General features: G+C 36.1%; 4 protein-coding genes across 4 annotated transcripts in view; 2 read left to right on the top strand and 2 right to left on the bottom strand.

Annotated features, from left to right (window-relative positions):
• LOC111478507 (vegetative cell wall protein gp1-like) overlaps positions 1 to 16,618 on the bottom strand; it is a 446,768-nt gene that overhangs the window by 258,554 nt on the left and 171,596 nt on the right. The window lies entirely within an intron of this gene.
• Positions 129 to 2,372, top strand: LOC111477642 (prostatic spermine-binding protein-like). The gene is made up of 2 exons (XM_023121508.1): positions 129 to 248; positions 1,890 to 2,372. The coding sequence occupies exons 1-2, from the start codon at positions 129 to 131 to the stop codon at positions 2,370 to 2,372; spliced, it is 603 nt and encodes a 200-aa protein (XP_022977276.1).
• On the top strand, positions 3,110 to 7,831 carry LOC111478483. The gene is made up of 7 exons (XM_023122761.1): positions 3,110 to 3,472; positions 4,031 to 4,116; positions 4,865 to 5,011; positions 5,103 to 5,211; positions 5,889 to 6,012; positions 6,410 to 6,680; positions 7,456 to 7,831. Exons 1-7 carry the CDS (start codon positions 3,346 to 3,348, stop codon positions 7,561 to 7,563), a joined length of 972 nt encoding a protein of 323 aa, XP_022978529.1. The 5' UTR covers positions 3,110 to 3,345; the 3' UTR covers positions 7,564 to 7,831.
• On the bottom strand, positions 9,735 to 12,043 carry LOC111478510 (E3 ubiquitin-protein ligase RHA2B-like). Its single transcript, XM_023122802.1, has 2 exons — positions 11,514 to 12,043; positions 9,735 to 9,994 (listed from the first exon to the last, which is right to left on the bottom strand). Exons 1-2 carry the CDS (start codon positions 11,971 to 11,973, stop codon positions 9,972 to 9,974), a joined length of 483 nt encoding a protein of 160 aa, XP_022978570.1. The 5' UTR covers positions 11,974 to 12,043; the 3' UTR covers positions 9,735 to 9,971.

Raw genomic sequence — 16,618 nt, 5'->3', positions numbered from 1 at the left:
TTTAATTTTTTAACGGCTGTTGAAATTTTTGGGGACAGATCTGACGGCGACCAGCTCTCTCATCAATTTTTTTTTTCTTTTTCCCTCTTTGCCTTTTGATGCATTCGCAGGAAACAGTCGCCGTGCGAATGGAGATAGCAAATGCTTCAGCAGGTGTCACGCTCCGTGATGGCTCACTCGCACGCGCTAGTGAAGGGTTAGCTGCTTTACTAGCTTCGGCTCTGGTTAACACCCAGCTCCTGGCTCAGGCAAGGCACTTTCTAAAGTTTTTTAATTACTCTCTCATTTCTAAGTTCAATCAACCCAATTAATAACTTTTTTTCCTTTTAAAAGAATTTTTTTGGTCGCGATGCTGGCTGTGCTTTCCATAATGGGGGAAAATTATGTTTCTATCGGTTTTTACTGGATGGTTTTGGTGTGTTTCCTTTGGAAGTCCGCTGGCTTTGGCCAACTGTTTGATGTTGGCGACTTCGGCTGAGCTTTAGTCGGTAGAGTAAGCTGTAGCCTATGTAGAATAGGTGTGAAAATATCCAATAGGCATCCACCCACTGCCACTCCTTCATTTGGCTTAAACTGATCCCCATCGTACGGCTATGATTAGATTATTTTGGTTGATTTTTTATTAAAAAAATGTTTATTTTTTCAAAATTATGATGTAGAAAGTTTTATACTGTTTTCTTTTTCTAGGAAAAGTGGGGAGTTCTCGAAATCACTGTAATCACGCGTCTTGGGCTTCTTTTGGATTTATCTTTCCCCCTACTCTTTTTCTATCAGGACATCATCTCATTGACCCCACTTGATGGGTTTCGGTGAGGTGTGGTCCAAAATTTACGGAAATGCCCTCACACCGACGACTTGAATAACACGCCATACCCTTCTTTTACTTCCACTTCATTTCAGTGGTTGAGGATACACTATTGATGGCTCGCAATTTCAACTTGAATTACAGAATTGCCGCTAGATTTATTCAATCTGATGGGAAATTTCAGTAAACAGTTGAAAGATATGGAGAATCTCCTTTTTGTTGGAATATTAAGATCTGGACTCGGGCTCGAATTATTCTTGGAGTATTGTGACTTTTATGAGGATAGTTGGATTAGGAATCAATCTTAATACGTGGTTTCGAGTGCCCCAAAGAATCATATTTTTGAACCTTCCCATGTCTATTTCTTACTTGATAGTACCCCGCAAGTTGTGATTGGGAAGTGTATTCCTTTCCCATCGTCCTCCTGCTTTCTGCTTCTTAATGGTGTGGATGCTATTTCTGACATCCAATTGATGTTGCCAATTCAACTTAGTGGGTAATTCAGACGTTAAAGCTAGTCCTATGACGTTGGTTGGTGAACAGATTCCGACAAGAAAAGACGGTTTAAAATAAAATATGCTAAAAAATAAGAAGTGGAGGAGGTAATAGTAAAAAGCAGAGATTGCCAAATTGAAGGACTGAGACTCGGGGCAGGCTAACAAGATGCTAGGCCCTGGCAAGCAACAGGACCGTTCTATTCATTTCTGTTAACACGCCCCATTGTAGTCTGTTAGAAATTATAAATAATAAATCCTTATCACTACTAGTCATCAAGTTTTAAAATTGTAAAAAGAAACGAACCAGATTAATTGTGTCGTATGACTCGCAATTTGACTTCTTAAATCGTATATAAACTTGGCTTATAGAAAATTTGTCTTGTTTTTAGCATTATTGTTTATTGGTTTCATTAAAATATGTTGCCTACCATGTTGAATTCTTAGTTATAAGGAACTTAGAAATTGATTCTGTCCTTGTATGGTTTCTATGTCTGTTTCTCTTGATGGTAACAACCATTTGCAAGTGATACGGTTTATGACATGCTTAACCTCATGAACTATTGTACTTCTTGGAAATATTGTTGCAGGATCCCCTTGGGGCGTTTCTGATCAAACCTGGAATGAAAGGAGATAGTCCCACCCAGTGCCCATCACCCCCACCACTTGATGCTGAAGGTGACGACGATGACGACGATGATGGGGATGGCGACTTAAGTGAAGGTGAAGGTGACGAGGATTTATCATCCGAAGATGGAGATGACTACGCCAACAACCTTAACGACAATAGTAAAAGTAATTCAAAGAAGACTCCCGAGGGCGGAGCTGGTGGGGCAGAAGAGAATGGGGAGGAAGAAGAAGAGTTTGACGGGGAGGAGGATCAAGATGATGATGGTGATGACGATGATGATAACGATGACGGTGACGATGACGACGAAGATGACGACGGTGATGACGATGATGATGGTGGAGAAGACGAGGATGAAGTAGCAGACGAGGATGAAGATGAGGAAGAGGAGGACGAGGACGAAGATGAGGAAGCACTCCAGCCTCCCAAGAAGAGGAAGAAGTAAAATTAGAGAGACGAAAGAAACGACTTAGACACTTTTCATATGTAGCTTTGTTCCCTGACTTCTTGGTTCTTTTCTTTTTTAATTTTATTTTAGCTTCTTGAGGACGTTTGTTAGGATGTGTTCCAACTTCCAAATTAGTAATTATGTCTCAACTGAATGATTTTAGAGTACTTCTGAACTTCTTTTTGCTGTGGCAGCGATAAACGGCGATTAGTTCCAATGCTTTAATTTATTTGGCTATTCCACTCCTGTTTATACTTTATATTAAAATAAAAATAAAATAAAATAAAAAAGTCCCTACTTCGTGTTAGTTTTCTTAAAATAACTAAAAGTTGTAATCAAACAATAATATTTCCAAATATTTGGAAGAATGACAAATTAAAGAAGTCCACCCTTAATATATATAGTCTGTTTTGGTCCGTTACATATCGTCGTCAGCTTTGACGGTATGTTTTGGCCCGTTACGCTCACAGTTTTAAATACATGTGTTAGATAAAGGTTTCCATAGTTTTATCAAGAAAGTGTCCGTTACGCATATTCGTCAATAAAAGTTTTCATAGTCTTATCAAGAAAGTTTCATTCTCATTTCTAACCGATTTCACACTAAATTTTATGTTATGAATTAGGAGGTGTCTTATTTGAATTAGTCACGGAAGAATTGAGGAAGTGTGATTAAATTGTGATTTGATATATGAAATATGATTGGAGGAAGACAAGTTAGGTCGCAATGGAGAAGGCTGAGGCCATTTTGGGAAGAACGACATTCAACCACTTTCTGGTCTCCACTTGTAAACCCTCTTGCTTTCTTCTTGCTTCACCAAAATTATTCTCTCACAGCTTCTAAATCCTCTGGGGTACCCTCACGAAGGTGGAGACGGCATTTACATGGACACGGGTCATTTCTTCTTCATGTTCTACTAATTCCCTCCACTCTTTCCGCCCATTTTCTGTGTTTCCCGTTTTTTAATTCCCAATGGCGGGTCAACCGTCAGATTCTTCCCCTCTTATTCCACCGCCTCCGATCAGCGACCCCAGTGAGATCGACCTCGAAGCCGGCCAAGGGGAGCAAATACAATGTAGAATTTGCCTCGAGACCGATGGTAATTTGCCGTTCCTTTGTTATTCAGTTTTTGCTAGGTTTCGACTATTTTTCCGACGATGCTTGATGGGGATTGTTTTCATTTGGTCATGTTCGACATTTTCCTTCGGAGAAATTAACGAAGGCAGCTAATTTTTTTTCCGCTTTCTTTATACTGATGTTAATTAGAATGATCGTCCAGTCAATTGGCTCAATGCAGCGTTTTAGGCACAGTTCTTTGAACCCTAGAACAACATTATTCTAAATTCAAGGTGTGTTTTCTAATGATCGAAAATTTCTTTCACTACGGTGAAACTTGAAGTTAAATTAGGTTCTTCGATGTTAAAATTTTGTTAAATTGACCGTTTGTAGGGCTGTAACGAGCTATGTTTAACCATTGCAGTCCCCTCCCCCCTCCCCCACTTGGCATTTGTACTTTCGAATTCTTTGGAGTTGGCTGATCATTTAAAGTCTTGTTTAACGGTATGAGACGGCCGTATCACATAGGGATCATTCTGTAGGTGTTTGATCAGGGGAGTATTTTAAATTGACCAATGTGCGTGTTTCATTAACTAATCAGGTAGGGATTTTATTGCTCCGTGCAAATGCAAGGGGACGTCAAAGTATGTTCATCGAGAATGTCTGGATCATTGGCGGGCTGTGAAGGTATGAATGATATCTGACTTCTTATACTTCTGTAAATTTAACTCAGGCATGTTGGTGTTCTAATGTTGTTGCCAATATTCATAACTTTAGTGCAAATGCTGTCTAAATATAGTAATAGTGAACTATTATATTCCTGGTTGTAGCTGGCATTTGTACCGTCTTCTATTAATTAGAATCATACATCCTAGGTGATTGGCAATTGTGTTTGCTCTTAATTGTTACTCCCTCCCTCTCCACTCCCCCCCTGTCCCCTTGATACCTCTGAATGTTGGTAAAGAAGCAGAAGTTGGTAGACATTTTCCTAATACCGTTCATTTTGAAATATTGATTGTTGTTGGTAGATCACCTTAATGAATATATTTTGCTCACCTTCATGACCAAGTCCAGCCTTGTCAAGTGATTGTTAATCAACCTTTCATTGTTTAAGAGATTAACTTACATTTTGGCATTATTATCTCTTTTTTCTTTGCAGCAGCATTACTGAAATTTCATTTTTTATCACACGCATAACTATAGTTTAGGGTCATCAACGAAATAAAGAATATTACTACTCTTGGGCGGTATTTATATCTGCCTATGCCTGTAATATAAGCCTAGTATTTACAGTCTCATTTTTATTCTCTTAGACCGGTCCTATGCTTATCTAGAAAAAAAAAAAAAAAAAAAAAAAAAAAAAAAAAAAAAAAAAAAAGGAAATTCCTATAGTTATCATCGAGTTACATTTGATCATTCGTGATTAAAATTGCAGGAAGGGTTTGCTTTTGCTCATTGTACCACATGTAAGGCCCCTTACCACTTGAGAGTACATGCTGTTGCTGACAGGAAATGGCGAACCCTGAAATTTCGATTTTTTGTGACTAGAGACATTGTATTTATATTTTTGGCGGTTCAGCTTGTAAGTTTTATGTTTTCTATTCAATTTGTTGCAAATCAATTTATGTTCTAGCAGTTGATTATACTTGTGTGTAATATTTATCTTTGTGCAGGTAATTGCTTCTCTGGGATATTTGACGCATTTTGTAGATGGTTTTCAACATTACTGGCTTCGTCTTACGTGGGGTTTTGATAACAAAATTAGTTTTTATTACATATGTGGTAAAATCTCAATAAGCTGATTCAAGATTTGCATGCATAATTTATGTTATAACAGTAGGGCGTAAGCTTGTTTGGCTTCAGGCAGTTTGGCTTAGTCGCCTTGTTTGCTGGTCTGTTTGGAGTGCCTCTGACTTTGAACTGTTCTCATCAAAAGAACTTTTAGCAGAAGATCGTCGATGACAAAAAATAATCTACTTGTTTAATTCTGACATTTTAAGTACTTTTACTTTAGTTAGAACGAGGTCCCTTTATTCTTTCTTTAATTAGTATTTTAAGAATTGATAAGCTACCAGAAGGGATGTATCTAAAGTTGCAAAAAAATATGATACGCAAGAAGAATTGTTGAGAGAGGTTACGTCTGTATAGAGAAGTTAACGGCGAGAGGAAGTATGAGCTGGATGGGTGTTGGGAGTATGGAAAAAAGGTTAGTGAGATAAAGTCTGGCGATAGAAGGGAAAGTTCTATTTTTTTCGTTTCATAGAAACTAATGAAAGTGTGAGGGTACAGAACAACAGCTTAAAAGAATGTTCTCATTACATGATCGCATGTTTTGATTCATGTTGTTGAACCCCATAAGAAGGAAGTATTGAATGGTTTATGGCCTTTTACTGTAATCATAATAACAGTTTTATATTTTATCTACTTGAACATCGCCTATAAATTTTATTTCTATGCAGGAGCTTTATTATTTTTTGCATTGCTCGGCTTATCTGGATGCTTCATCACTTGTTATGATCGGAGAGTTAGGAATGATTTGGCTCAGCCATGTAGAGAATTGTGTCTATGTTGTTGCCACCCAGGGTATAAATCTATTGTTTCACAGTTTCTTTTGGCTTTATGTTCAAAATTATTATTTCCTTATCATAAAAATTCTTGTTGAGGAGTTTAGGCTCGTTCTTTAAGGTATGACTCATGCAGTGATGTTTCTCTAACTCAACTGATTTTTCTCTGTTCTGCTTCCCGTCCAATTGTAATTGAAAGAATATTGATGAACCGTAGTATAGAATATTTGACATTTAGCCAAGCTGGGAATTCATTCAAGCTTTGTTAGAATAATGACAAAATACCTTGTCCAAGTTCTTTATATCTTTCTCCATCAAATTATAGAGTTTAAATGTTGGAAATGTTTTGCAAAAATAGTACTTTTAGGTTATTCAGCATTCTCGTGTTTTTTATGTGTTTTCTTATATCTTTGCAGACTATGTGCTGACTGTCATTTGCCTGGTACTCTTTGTATGTGGACTGACTGCACCACTTGCTTCGAAAGTTGTGGAAGCATAGCAACCGAATGTGGATGCCTAGGAGGTGCTGGTGAAGCAGGACTGCCATTATTATTTATAATGGCCTTGATTGTTCTTGGTTTGTTCACAGTCATTGGTATCTTCTACAGCGTCTTGGTAGCTACCATGGTTGGACAACGAATATGGCAACGACACTATCACATACTTGCAAAAAGAATGCTTACAAAGGTGAGTTGGCTGATCTCTTTTGAGCTGCGTATGCGCATAACTGTCAATGATGCACTGATCTAGGAGGGTAAATACTTGAATATGGCTTCTTTTTTTTTTCTATATAATAGACTAACTGTTGAAATAAACAGAACCAACTGGATTAGGGTGAGTTTGAGATATCATTTTGAAAAAGTGTTCTAAAGTGGAGCTTTTATTTTGTAAGCAAAAGTGATTAAACGTTTCATCTAAAAGCTCTTTAAGCGCCTTTTATCTACTTTTAGAAATTTTCAAACTACTTTGATTACCAAAAAAATTAAAAGTGTTCTGCATTGGTCAGAACAAAAGTGCTCTTAAAATTTTTGCTAAACCCTATCCAATTAGAAGGGGAAAAAAAAAAATCTATTCGTCTTCCAAACACGTCCCTCAAAAAGGAATGCAAAGTCAACATCATTGATGGAGGTGGGTGCCCCCAAGCACATTCATATTCATATTCATGAGGTCTGTCGTATTAATCAGTGGGTAGGATAATGTTGGACATGACCTTCATCTTTTGGGGAAGAAAGGATAACGGGAGTGTGGGGGACACTAATGGTTCAATATCAAATACTATATTCTGATGGTTGGTTTGATTATGAATCTGCTGTGTTTTTTTTTTTTTTAGGTCCAACCATTCCAGGGTTGGTGATTGAACATCTACCTTTCGATTATAATAATTGCTTTCTTATCCACTATGGTCTCGATTGTGTTTGGGACCATAAATGCTCATTTCTTAATACGTTTTGATTCCTCTCAGGAATATGTTGTGGAAGATGTAGATGGGGAGATGACAGGATCGGAGTGGTTACCTCCACCACTTCCAGCTGAGCACGTTCAACAACTGAAAAATCTTGGCCTTTTATGAAATGAAATGGGTCACTCTTCATATTCCCCCGGAAGAGTATATCTGTTCAAAGCCTGAACTGACCATAATGCTTTTGCTTCTCACTTGCAGATCTTTAATTCGGACCAAGAAAGTCCCATACGTATACACATAATACTTAGCCTCTGCATTTCGTCTGTATGGTTAGACTGCCTAGTTTTTATCTTTTCAGTGTGAGAAAATGGCAACGAATTTGAATACCCACAGTGAAAACTGACAGTCTAAAGCTATATTAAAGTGTTTTTGTGAATTGACTGCTCTTTTACTTCCTTTTTCCTCTTTGTTTGAAATAATCCAGGGAAAAAAGGTAAATTTTTCTTGTTTTTCATTTTTTTTAAACAATAATTCCGTTTGGTTTTAACTATGAGATGCTAGATGAACACGACTCTTCACAATTGCATAATATTGTCTACTTTGAGTATAAACTTCCATGGTTTTACTTTAAGTTTCTTCAAAATGCCTCGTATTAATAGAGAGACTATTATTTGATTATAAACTCATGATCATTTCCTAAATACGAGACTTTCATCATTCTTACTAATTAGTTGGTAGATGATCAACATCTTGAGCAAATTTTAGAAACAAAATACAGGGAAAGAAAGTAAAATTTAGATCTAAAACTATTCTAAAAGTAATTGATTGAAATTTCTGTATGATTTATGAGAGTCTTGTCATTATTATGATTATTATCATGAATTTAGAAGACTAAAACTACATTAAGTTATTTATATTATATTTAACATAAAAATAACGAAACAAAATACGTGGACTACCACCGACCGCTGCATGTAAACAGCCTGTGATATGGAGCCACGTCTTCTGAACACGAATTAATTATCAATCAATTTTATTATTATTGTTTAAGACGAATAGGAATTAGACACGTATTACTTACATACATCTGACGTGTTAAGCATTGTCAATGATGTGGTTTTCGTTTTGAGATCAAAACCATTTGCTGAGTTTGGCGGTTTTGATTCTCAGAAACCACTTTCTTTTTGCCATTAATTCCTGTACCAATAACAAGAAAACGGGTCCCTAAAGTACCACAGAAAAAGGATAACCACATGCTTCTAGATGATTTTTCCTTTTTAAATTTAATTTTATATCTAATATATTTATTTATTTATTATATTAAAACACGTAAATATTTTCTAAAATTTGATGTCCAATATGTCCATTATATATAATTTAATTAATGTGAAAAGAATAACCAAGGGACATTTTTTTTTTCACCAAAATCCCAAACTTTGTCATCAAGAAATCCTTTATTTTGTAGTATCCAAAAGACCCTTCAATAAAATATACAAATCTATTCATCCATAGAAAAGTGAAAGCAAAATGCCCAAGAAACCAGACTCAGTCACCAGTCCACCTTTTTCATACACTACACCGACTTGTCAGCCTTATCCATAATCATCCCCCGATTTGAATATAAATTATCTCCTCCCACGAAGAGGGCCAACTCAAAATCAAGAGCGAGCTTCGAAAATCATAGCCATGGCGGATATTGCAATTCTTGTTGCAGAGGAATACGAGAGAAGGATGAAGAATCCAAGGCAAGCGCAGGAGATGCAAAAGCTTGAAGATTTGGGTTCTGGGGTTTCCATCTCTGCAACTGCTTCGGCGATTAGGATGAAGAAGATGATGGAAATAGCAAAACAAAATGCTGAGATGACGGAATTCAAATGGGTTTTCGAACCCAAATCCCAAATTGGCCGAGCCGCTTCCACCGGATTCTTCTCCGCCTGAGTTCCTTCCGGCCATTATGTTATATATATTTACTGTAAATCTTCCTCGTCTCGTCTGTCTGTCAGATTTGTACAGTGTTTGTATTCTTATTATACTCTGGAAATGCTTTTGGATTTCGATTGGCCATTTGAATGTAGGAAGAAAGAAGATCGATGATTTGGATTTCAAGAAATCATCGAAAGTTCAAAAGGATGCTTTCTGAATCTGCTATGGTGGATTCACGAGTCGCTGTCCTTTTTTTTTTTTTTGAATCGATTATGATTTGATTGAATACTATATTAACAGTTCAATTCTACAATCTTTTTGAATTAACAGTGTAAATCAAATCGTTCTAAAGTTTCTTACGGTGACAAAATTGATATTTTCATAATATCTTTAGATATTGATATTTCCACAAAATTAAAATCTCCACATTTCTATTGTTATCAATAAATTTAAATGGGTCACAAAGTATCTGTAACTAATTGCAAAAGTGTACTCCCACACAAATTACAATCATAACAATGGACTATTTTGTTATAACTTTTCAGTTATTTACTGTACAAAAAATAACGGTTAATCTTTATATTCATGAACTGTATAATTATATAAATGTTAGACCATCCAGAATGTCCCTTATTTTCAGCACCACACTGAGCTTACAGATAATTGTAGCCGGCAGCTGTCACAACATAGAATGATAGGCATGTTATAAAAGATTCCTTATGATTTTAAAATCCAACGGATATAACAGCTATCAATCAAATCATCAAATCAATTCTATCTTCATCAGAAAATCTAACACAAATTAATCTCAAAATAAACGAGTATAATTCAAAGCACCAAGAAGATAATGGTAAAGTCCAGCAGCCCTGGTTACCGCTAATTTTCATATGGGATCAGTTGCATCTAACCAAACTCATGGCCAAAACAGATGCGCTCTTTTGGTTTGGTACTATTACTCAACAAATGGGATCAGTTGTATATCTACTTTTTTGAATCTGGTATTAAATGTCAAATCTTTTACAATTACCTTTCCCTGCACCACCAGGTCAAGCCTGCTCCCTTTCAACTTATTGCAACTGCCCGACGTACAGAACATTTAGGAGAGGAAATTTTTCGAACTTATTCTCGGGAACAATCCTAAAGACAGTGGGAAGGTATTTGGGTTCACCATATAAAACTTGATTCTGAGAATGCTAAAGTTGTTATTCCTTGAACTACGCCATATAACCTTAATAATACAAGTCACCTGACCCAACCATGGTTCTTAAAAATTGTTTTATCAGACCAGGCTGCTGCTAATTAAGCATGTCCTCAATTTCCCTCATCTTTTGACGTGTGTTCAAGAGTTAGAGAAGGATTGAAGAAAATGGGCAACACAAAAACACATAAGATTGGGGCTTAACTACAGAGAGGATGAGCTAAATCAGTTTGTTACAGCCTACAAACAGAGCATTTGGTCCTTCTCCTACCATCTCCACCTAAACCCCCATGGAAACATCAAGGGAAAACCAACAAATTTTGCTTTTTCTTTCAACTTATGTTCTTAATAAATGCCGTCAAGTACCGTTCTAGTTACCTTGTAAAAGCCCCATAAATTAGACCACCAACTCGCGTCTACTATAATTATAAGTGGCATAATATCCCCTGGCCCTACGGAGACAATAAGCCTCCATCAAATGACACTAAGGGATCATCTAACTAACATCTTCCATTTTCTTAAAGATCCTTCGGATTAGCCCAAGTAAACTTCCGGATGGATAAAAGATGCTATGATTTGGATGATTCTAGAGCAGCTTTCAGTGCCTTATTGGGAACAAAGCCCCCCCCCCCCCCCCCCCCCCCCCCCCCNCCCCACAAAAAAAAAAAAATATCAAGAAGTAAATTGGCTGTTCCCAGAATTAATGATATTCGTTGACGAATAACCAGGAAGAGTAGGAAGCAATCATGCAAACGAATTATCAAACAGTTGGCTTGCGTAATTGCAAGAGAAGCATACACGATTTATCGCGATCTGGCTCCTGATCAATCGAACCAGAAACGAGCTGCTCCCTAACGCTATTGTTCGTCAGTGAAAGGAGAAAACAATATTTCCTAGTTAATACAGAAAATCAAGATTCTATGCTATTTGATTCTATTCTGTGATGAACAAAATGAAATTGGTATTTCGCCCTAGAAAAACCTATATATACTGTTACCATGTAATGCCGATAACAAAAAGATGAGCTCCTCATCGCTGCCGTCGTACTCTACACGGTCTCGCAGCCTGCGGTAACCGGCGACGATATCGTCCGGCAAAACCTTACACCGGCAAAGCGGACAGGTAGCAAAAAAGAGTTTCAACCAATTATCGAGGCAATCCTTGTGAAAAGTATGGTTGCATTGCAATTTCCGTACCATCTCCCCTTCCTCAAATTCAGAGAGGCAAACGGCGCACTGATCGTCCGAACTCGAGGTGACTTTCTTGGAGAATCGGATGGTCGGATTCTTCTCCTCGATCAATTTCAAAAACTGCGCCGTCGTAATTACGCGCTTGTCGGCGTTAGGTCTCAAACCGAAGATGGTGCGAATGAGAGTAACGCATTCGAGAAGTAAAAGGGTGACGAAGACTGCGGTCATTGTGTGGAGGTGGGAGAAGAACTCGGAGAGAGCTCCCATGGCTTCGGGATGGAAATTGGCGGATAGTTTCCACTGATTCAATTCTTTTAATTTTATAATCTTTCGGAAAAAAATCGTCCCTGCACTCCTTTCTTTTTATTTTCTTTCTTTTTCTTTTTTTAAAATATTCACTCCCGTAATTACAGAATTTCTGCAACCAACCTCGGTTCCATACACGTGGATTTGCTAAAACCGTGTTTTCTAGATAAGCCGGGATGTTTTTTTTTTTTTTTTTTTTCCTTTTCTTTTCTATTTTTTCTATTTTTTATATTTTTTAAATGGAACTTCCTTTTCTTTGTATTATTATCGTAATATTATTGTTTTCATCATCACAATAACTTTTATAATAATACTGTGCTTAATATAAATTATAGATTTCAATACTTCAATTATGTTTTTATAAACTTTTAAAATAGAACCATATTGTGTGCACTAACAACTAAGTCAATACACAAATGTGAGTATAACTTAATAAATTAAGGATTAATTACCATTTAAAAGATCGTACATTCTCATTCCTGTCTCAAATTTGTTAAATATAAAAAATAAAAAAATAAACATAAAGTCAACTAGTTTAGGTCCATATGGTTCAAGCCTCCTCACCTGCCTCTCAAATTGGCATATGTGTTCCACTTAATTTCTAGCCCCTATAGGAATTCAATTTTTCTCCGAGTTTAATAAAGTTAACAATTACACTCCAATCACATCCTAACTCCAGACACATTTGAAATTTTGATCAAGATATATATAGGATGACAGGACATACAGACATACATGTAACACTTGTTACGATAAAATTTGTCATGGTTTAAAACGTTAAAATTTGATTTATTATGGTAAGTTATTATATCCCAACTAAAAAATTAAAAAGATTATACCTATGGTCTGTCATTCCCAAAATATGGACATTCAAATCATGATTGCTTCCAAAAACTAGGAACAAGATTCCATTTATATCATTTAATAATATTTTTTACTTTTTTTTTTTTATTTTGTTGATATAAGCAAGTCAGCCCTAACTTTTAGAGCTTTCATTAAATAAAATTAAATGTAATGACTTGTCATTTTTCACCAACAAATAGATTGAATAAAAAAATACTCATATTAATAAAAATAATTGTTACTAAAGATATTAATTTTTGTATTTAATAATTATCCTCGACGGCTGTTGTAAAATAATTGAAATTATTAGTTTATTTTATTTATTATTGGTATTGTGGGCCGACAAAATGGACTGAGATAGGATCCATCGGACTCATTCGATGGTCCACAACAACACGTCGGCCCATCTTACCGAAATTACCGAAAATTTGAGTATTCAAACGCCACGTGGAGTACAATGATTGGGGGGTTTGGGCGGAAGAGGGTAGAGAAAATGGGTTTAAACCTAACCTAATCTTTACCATATATGGTTGAATAGAAAATCAAAGGCGGCGACAAACAGTAACAGGAAAAGGAAGAAAAAGGCAGACAACCCAATCTCATTCCCGATCTGTCTTAGCTTAATGCAAATTCCGTACTCCGTAACANTGGCGTACTACCCTTGATTATATTGTTTCAAATATGAATTAGTATATTAATAAAATGAAACCATATCTAATTTCATATAAATTAAGAAGATCCGGACATCAATTATTAAACCCGTCGCCACAATTTGAGTGGGACTTCCACCTTTGTTTTTTTTTTGAAGTGCAAATGTAATAATGACAAATCAAATAATTTCAAGATCTTTTTTTTTTTTAAAAAAAAAAATAAATTAAAAAGGGTATCTTCACGCTCCACGATTCAGATTGTGACCACCGAGTCTTATCTCCCCCGGATCTAATTTCCTTATTAAAAAACACATGGGCAGCACTTTATAAGTACCCGCCACTTACCAACTGACACGTCAGCACAGCTTTGCCTCGCCCTCTATTATAATATTTTTTTAGCTGACGTGGCGATCTTACACTCTCGGTATCCTGTGAGTGGCCGCACCAAATGGAAACCTTTTTTTTTTTTTTTAATTATATTTTTTACTTTTTTTTTTCAAGTGTCCCAAGAGCTTGGGGTTTTCCCACCGTTTTTCTCCGTCTATCTGTGTACTTCTAAAACCATCTGGTAAACGGTAAACGGTGGTTAGTTGTCTGTCTCTCAACCGTTTTCTCCGCGTTGAAATTAAAAAATTCCATCATTATGCATCTAATAATAATTGATTATTCTACTCTACGTTTCTTCCTTTTTTTTATTCTTTCCTTTTTTTTTTAATCTATTATTACTTGATTTTGTCATTATGATCCATTTTTAAAATTACATTATATAATTAAAACCCACACCCACGATACTAATGCTTAATCGTTGACATTATAATCAAATTAATGAATTTCATCTATCTTTGAAATTGGGTTAGATTTATATCGTTTGAAATTAGTTTTAATTTAGTTTTAATTTAGTTTTTCGCGAATATGATATATATATATATTCCATTATAAACTAAATATGGTATTTTGTAAATATACAGTTTTGTTTTGGTCCAATCCAAAGGAGGTACACGGATTGGGGGGTTTTCTGACCCCTAAGCTAGGGGGCAACGAAACGCGTAGGCCTCAACCAAACAAGTTTCCCACTATAAATACGAGACGGGTTTTGAAACCCACCGATTAAGCAAAGAAAAAGAGAAGCCCATAGAATTGTGGACACTCGATTCTCATTCATTCGATTCCCCCTGTAAAAACCATGTCCTCCATGGGAGCTGCCTGCGCTAGGGTTTACGTAATGAGGAAGAAAACGGAGGAGAAACTGAAGAGGATGGAGCAGGAGAGAGCTGGCAGGTTAGAAGACACCGTCAAACCTCCAAAATCCACCAACCACGGCGGCGGCGGCGGCATCGCCGGAAAAGCCTGTAAGAAAGTCCATCCCGGTACCATATTCGAGGTTTCCGCGAACTCTAATTCCTGAAACATAAAGGAATTGTTATTTTGGGTTTATTTTTAGCTTTCGTTTCTTTCTCCACCCCGACTTATAGGGTTGTGTAAATCTTGGATCTTCGTTTGGTGGTGTATTTGGCCAGAAATGAAAGTAATGAAGTAGAAATTATGGCTTCTTTTTGCCCTCCCTCCATTGAAGAAATCAAAACGATTCTGAAAATTTCTCAACGTTATTAATTTGTTTCAGCAATGAAAAGTAAGGTGAGGAGGGTAAAGATGTAAATACTCTGATAAATCTAGTTGTCAGTTTAGATGGTGTCCCAAACAAAACAAAACAAAACAAAACAACATAGTCATGGCTTCTGATAAGACCAACAAACATGGAAAAATTATGTTTTGGATAAATTCTAGCTTATTAGGCAAACACCCATGGTTGCCTTGTCCATGGTGCAAGAAAGTGGATGCAAACAAATGGAAATTTCTTCTTTACTTGCTATAGCTCGGAAAGAAGACGCACCCTCCCTCCCAAGGAAAAAAGGAATCCTTTTTAATTGGGCTGGGCCAGGGAGGTCAATTTTTCCCTCCTTTTACGGGATTATTATTATTATTATTTTTTTATTCATTTCATTAATATTTTGTCTACCAAAGCGATGTAAAATGTCGGTTAACCAGTCGGTGGCTTCTCTTGGTTCTCTTACGCACGGCTATTCCATCCTTTCCCTCTCTCCCTTTCAAGGCTTTACAGTGATACCTAATGAGCCATAACATATAATATCTATTGTCGAAAAATTTAGACGGTTATAGAGCGTGATAGCATAAAGCTTGAAAATTAATGGAAATCCCGAAGTAAGTTAAAACCAAACAGCAACCTAGAGGATCTTTGCCTTTACTTTAAATAAATAAATAAAAAGTGTTATGTAAATGACAAGTATTTAAAAATACTATGCAAGTTATCTCATTTAACTATTAAGGTCGTAAATACAATCACATACAACATATATCGTGACATGAATTCATCACTGTCTTTAGACTTTATTTTTATTTCGATCGTGGTTAGATGCATAATACATTTCTACAAATGGTTTATGTATGTGTACATATATTCACCAGATAAGTTCGTTAATATACCCCTTAAATCTGATGATGAGCTAACACATTCTCACGCTATTGAAACCGATAAAAAGGAAAAGAATGCTAGTAATATGTACACGTGTGTCCAGTTCATGAGGAAAGAAGTAATCCACGAAAAAAGATCTTATCTATTAAGATACTCTAAAAAAAAAAAAAAAAAGTTTTGTAATTAAAAATGGTAGTGGAATTTATTTATTTACAATTATTATAATAGTTGTGATTTTGGAGATGATGTGAAATTAATAAGATATCACTTTTGAGGGATTTTATCCCAAACAGCTCTTCACTTAACAACTAAAAAAAATAAAAAAGGAAAGAAATTATATAGAAAAATAATGGCTTGCCTTTATGTGACGCGACATGGATGGTTCCCTACTCGTTCAAATTGGGATGTCTGTTTGTCTCTTTCACGTGACATGGTCCCTACCACCTCACCAGTTGAACGTGTCTGGTCAACTTGGACGCTTTTAACACTAACTTTAACGTCTAAAAGATTTTGGATACATGAATATAAATATTAACATTTTTTTTTTTAATTATAAATATCAAATAATTATCTCAACTTCATTCTTAGTTCTTTCGGCCGAGTTGGGGTGATCTATCGAGGC

Source organism: Cucurbita maxima, unplaced genomic scaffold (genome assembly GCF_002738345.1).
Source record: "Cucurbita maxima cultivar Rimu unplaced genomic scaffold, Cmax_1.0 Cma_Scf00004, whole genome shotgun sequence".
NCBI classification, from domain to species: domain Eukaryota; kingdom Viridiplantae; phylum Streptophyta; class Magnoliopsida; order Cucurbitales; family Cucurbitaceae; genus Cucurbita; species Cucurbita maxima.
The sequence above is the reverse complement of the archived record's forward strand: the minus strand, read 5'-3'. Positions and strand labels throughout refer to the sequence as shown.

Excerpts from the sequence above, each read along its gene's own strand:
- LOC111478510 (XM_023122802.1), bottom strand. The coding sequence starts at position 11,973 with ATGGGAGCTCTCTCCGAGTTCTTCTCCCACCTCCACACAATGACCGCA. Across the intron at positions 9,995-11,513 it reads TTTGTTATCGGCATTACATG|CTGCCGGCTACAATTATCTG; the intron begins GTAACAGTATAT and ends ATGTTGTGACAG.
- LOC111478483 (XM_023122761.1), top strand. The coding sequence starts at position 3,346 with ATGGCGGGTCAACCGTCAGATTCTTCCCCTCTTATTCCACCGCCTCCG. Across the intron at positions 5,012-5,102 it reads TATTTTTGGCGGTTCAGCTT|GTAATTGCTTCTCTGGGATA; the intron begins GTAAGTTTTATG and ends ATCTTTGTGCAG. Across the intron at positions 6,681-7,455 it reads CAAAAAGAATGCTTACAAAG|GAATATGTTGTGGAAGATGT; the intron begins GTGAGTTGGCTG and ends GATTCCTCTCAG.
- LOC111477642 (XM_023121508.1), top strand. The coding sequence starts at position 129 with ATGGAGATAGCAAATGCTTCAGCAGGTGTCACGCTCCGTGATGGCTCA. Across the intron at positions 249-1,889 it reads ACACCCAGCTCCTGGCTCAG|GATCCCCTTGGGGCGTTTCT; the intron begins GCAAGGCACTTT and ends ATATTGTTGCAG.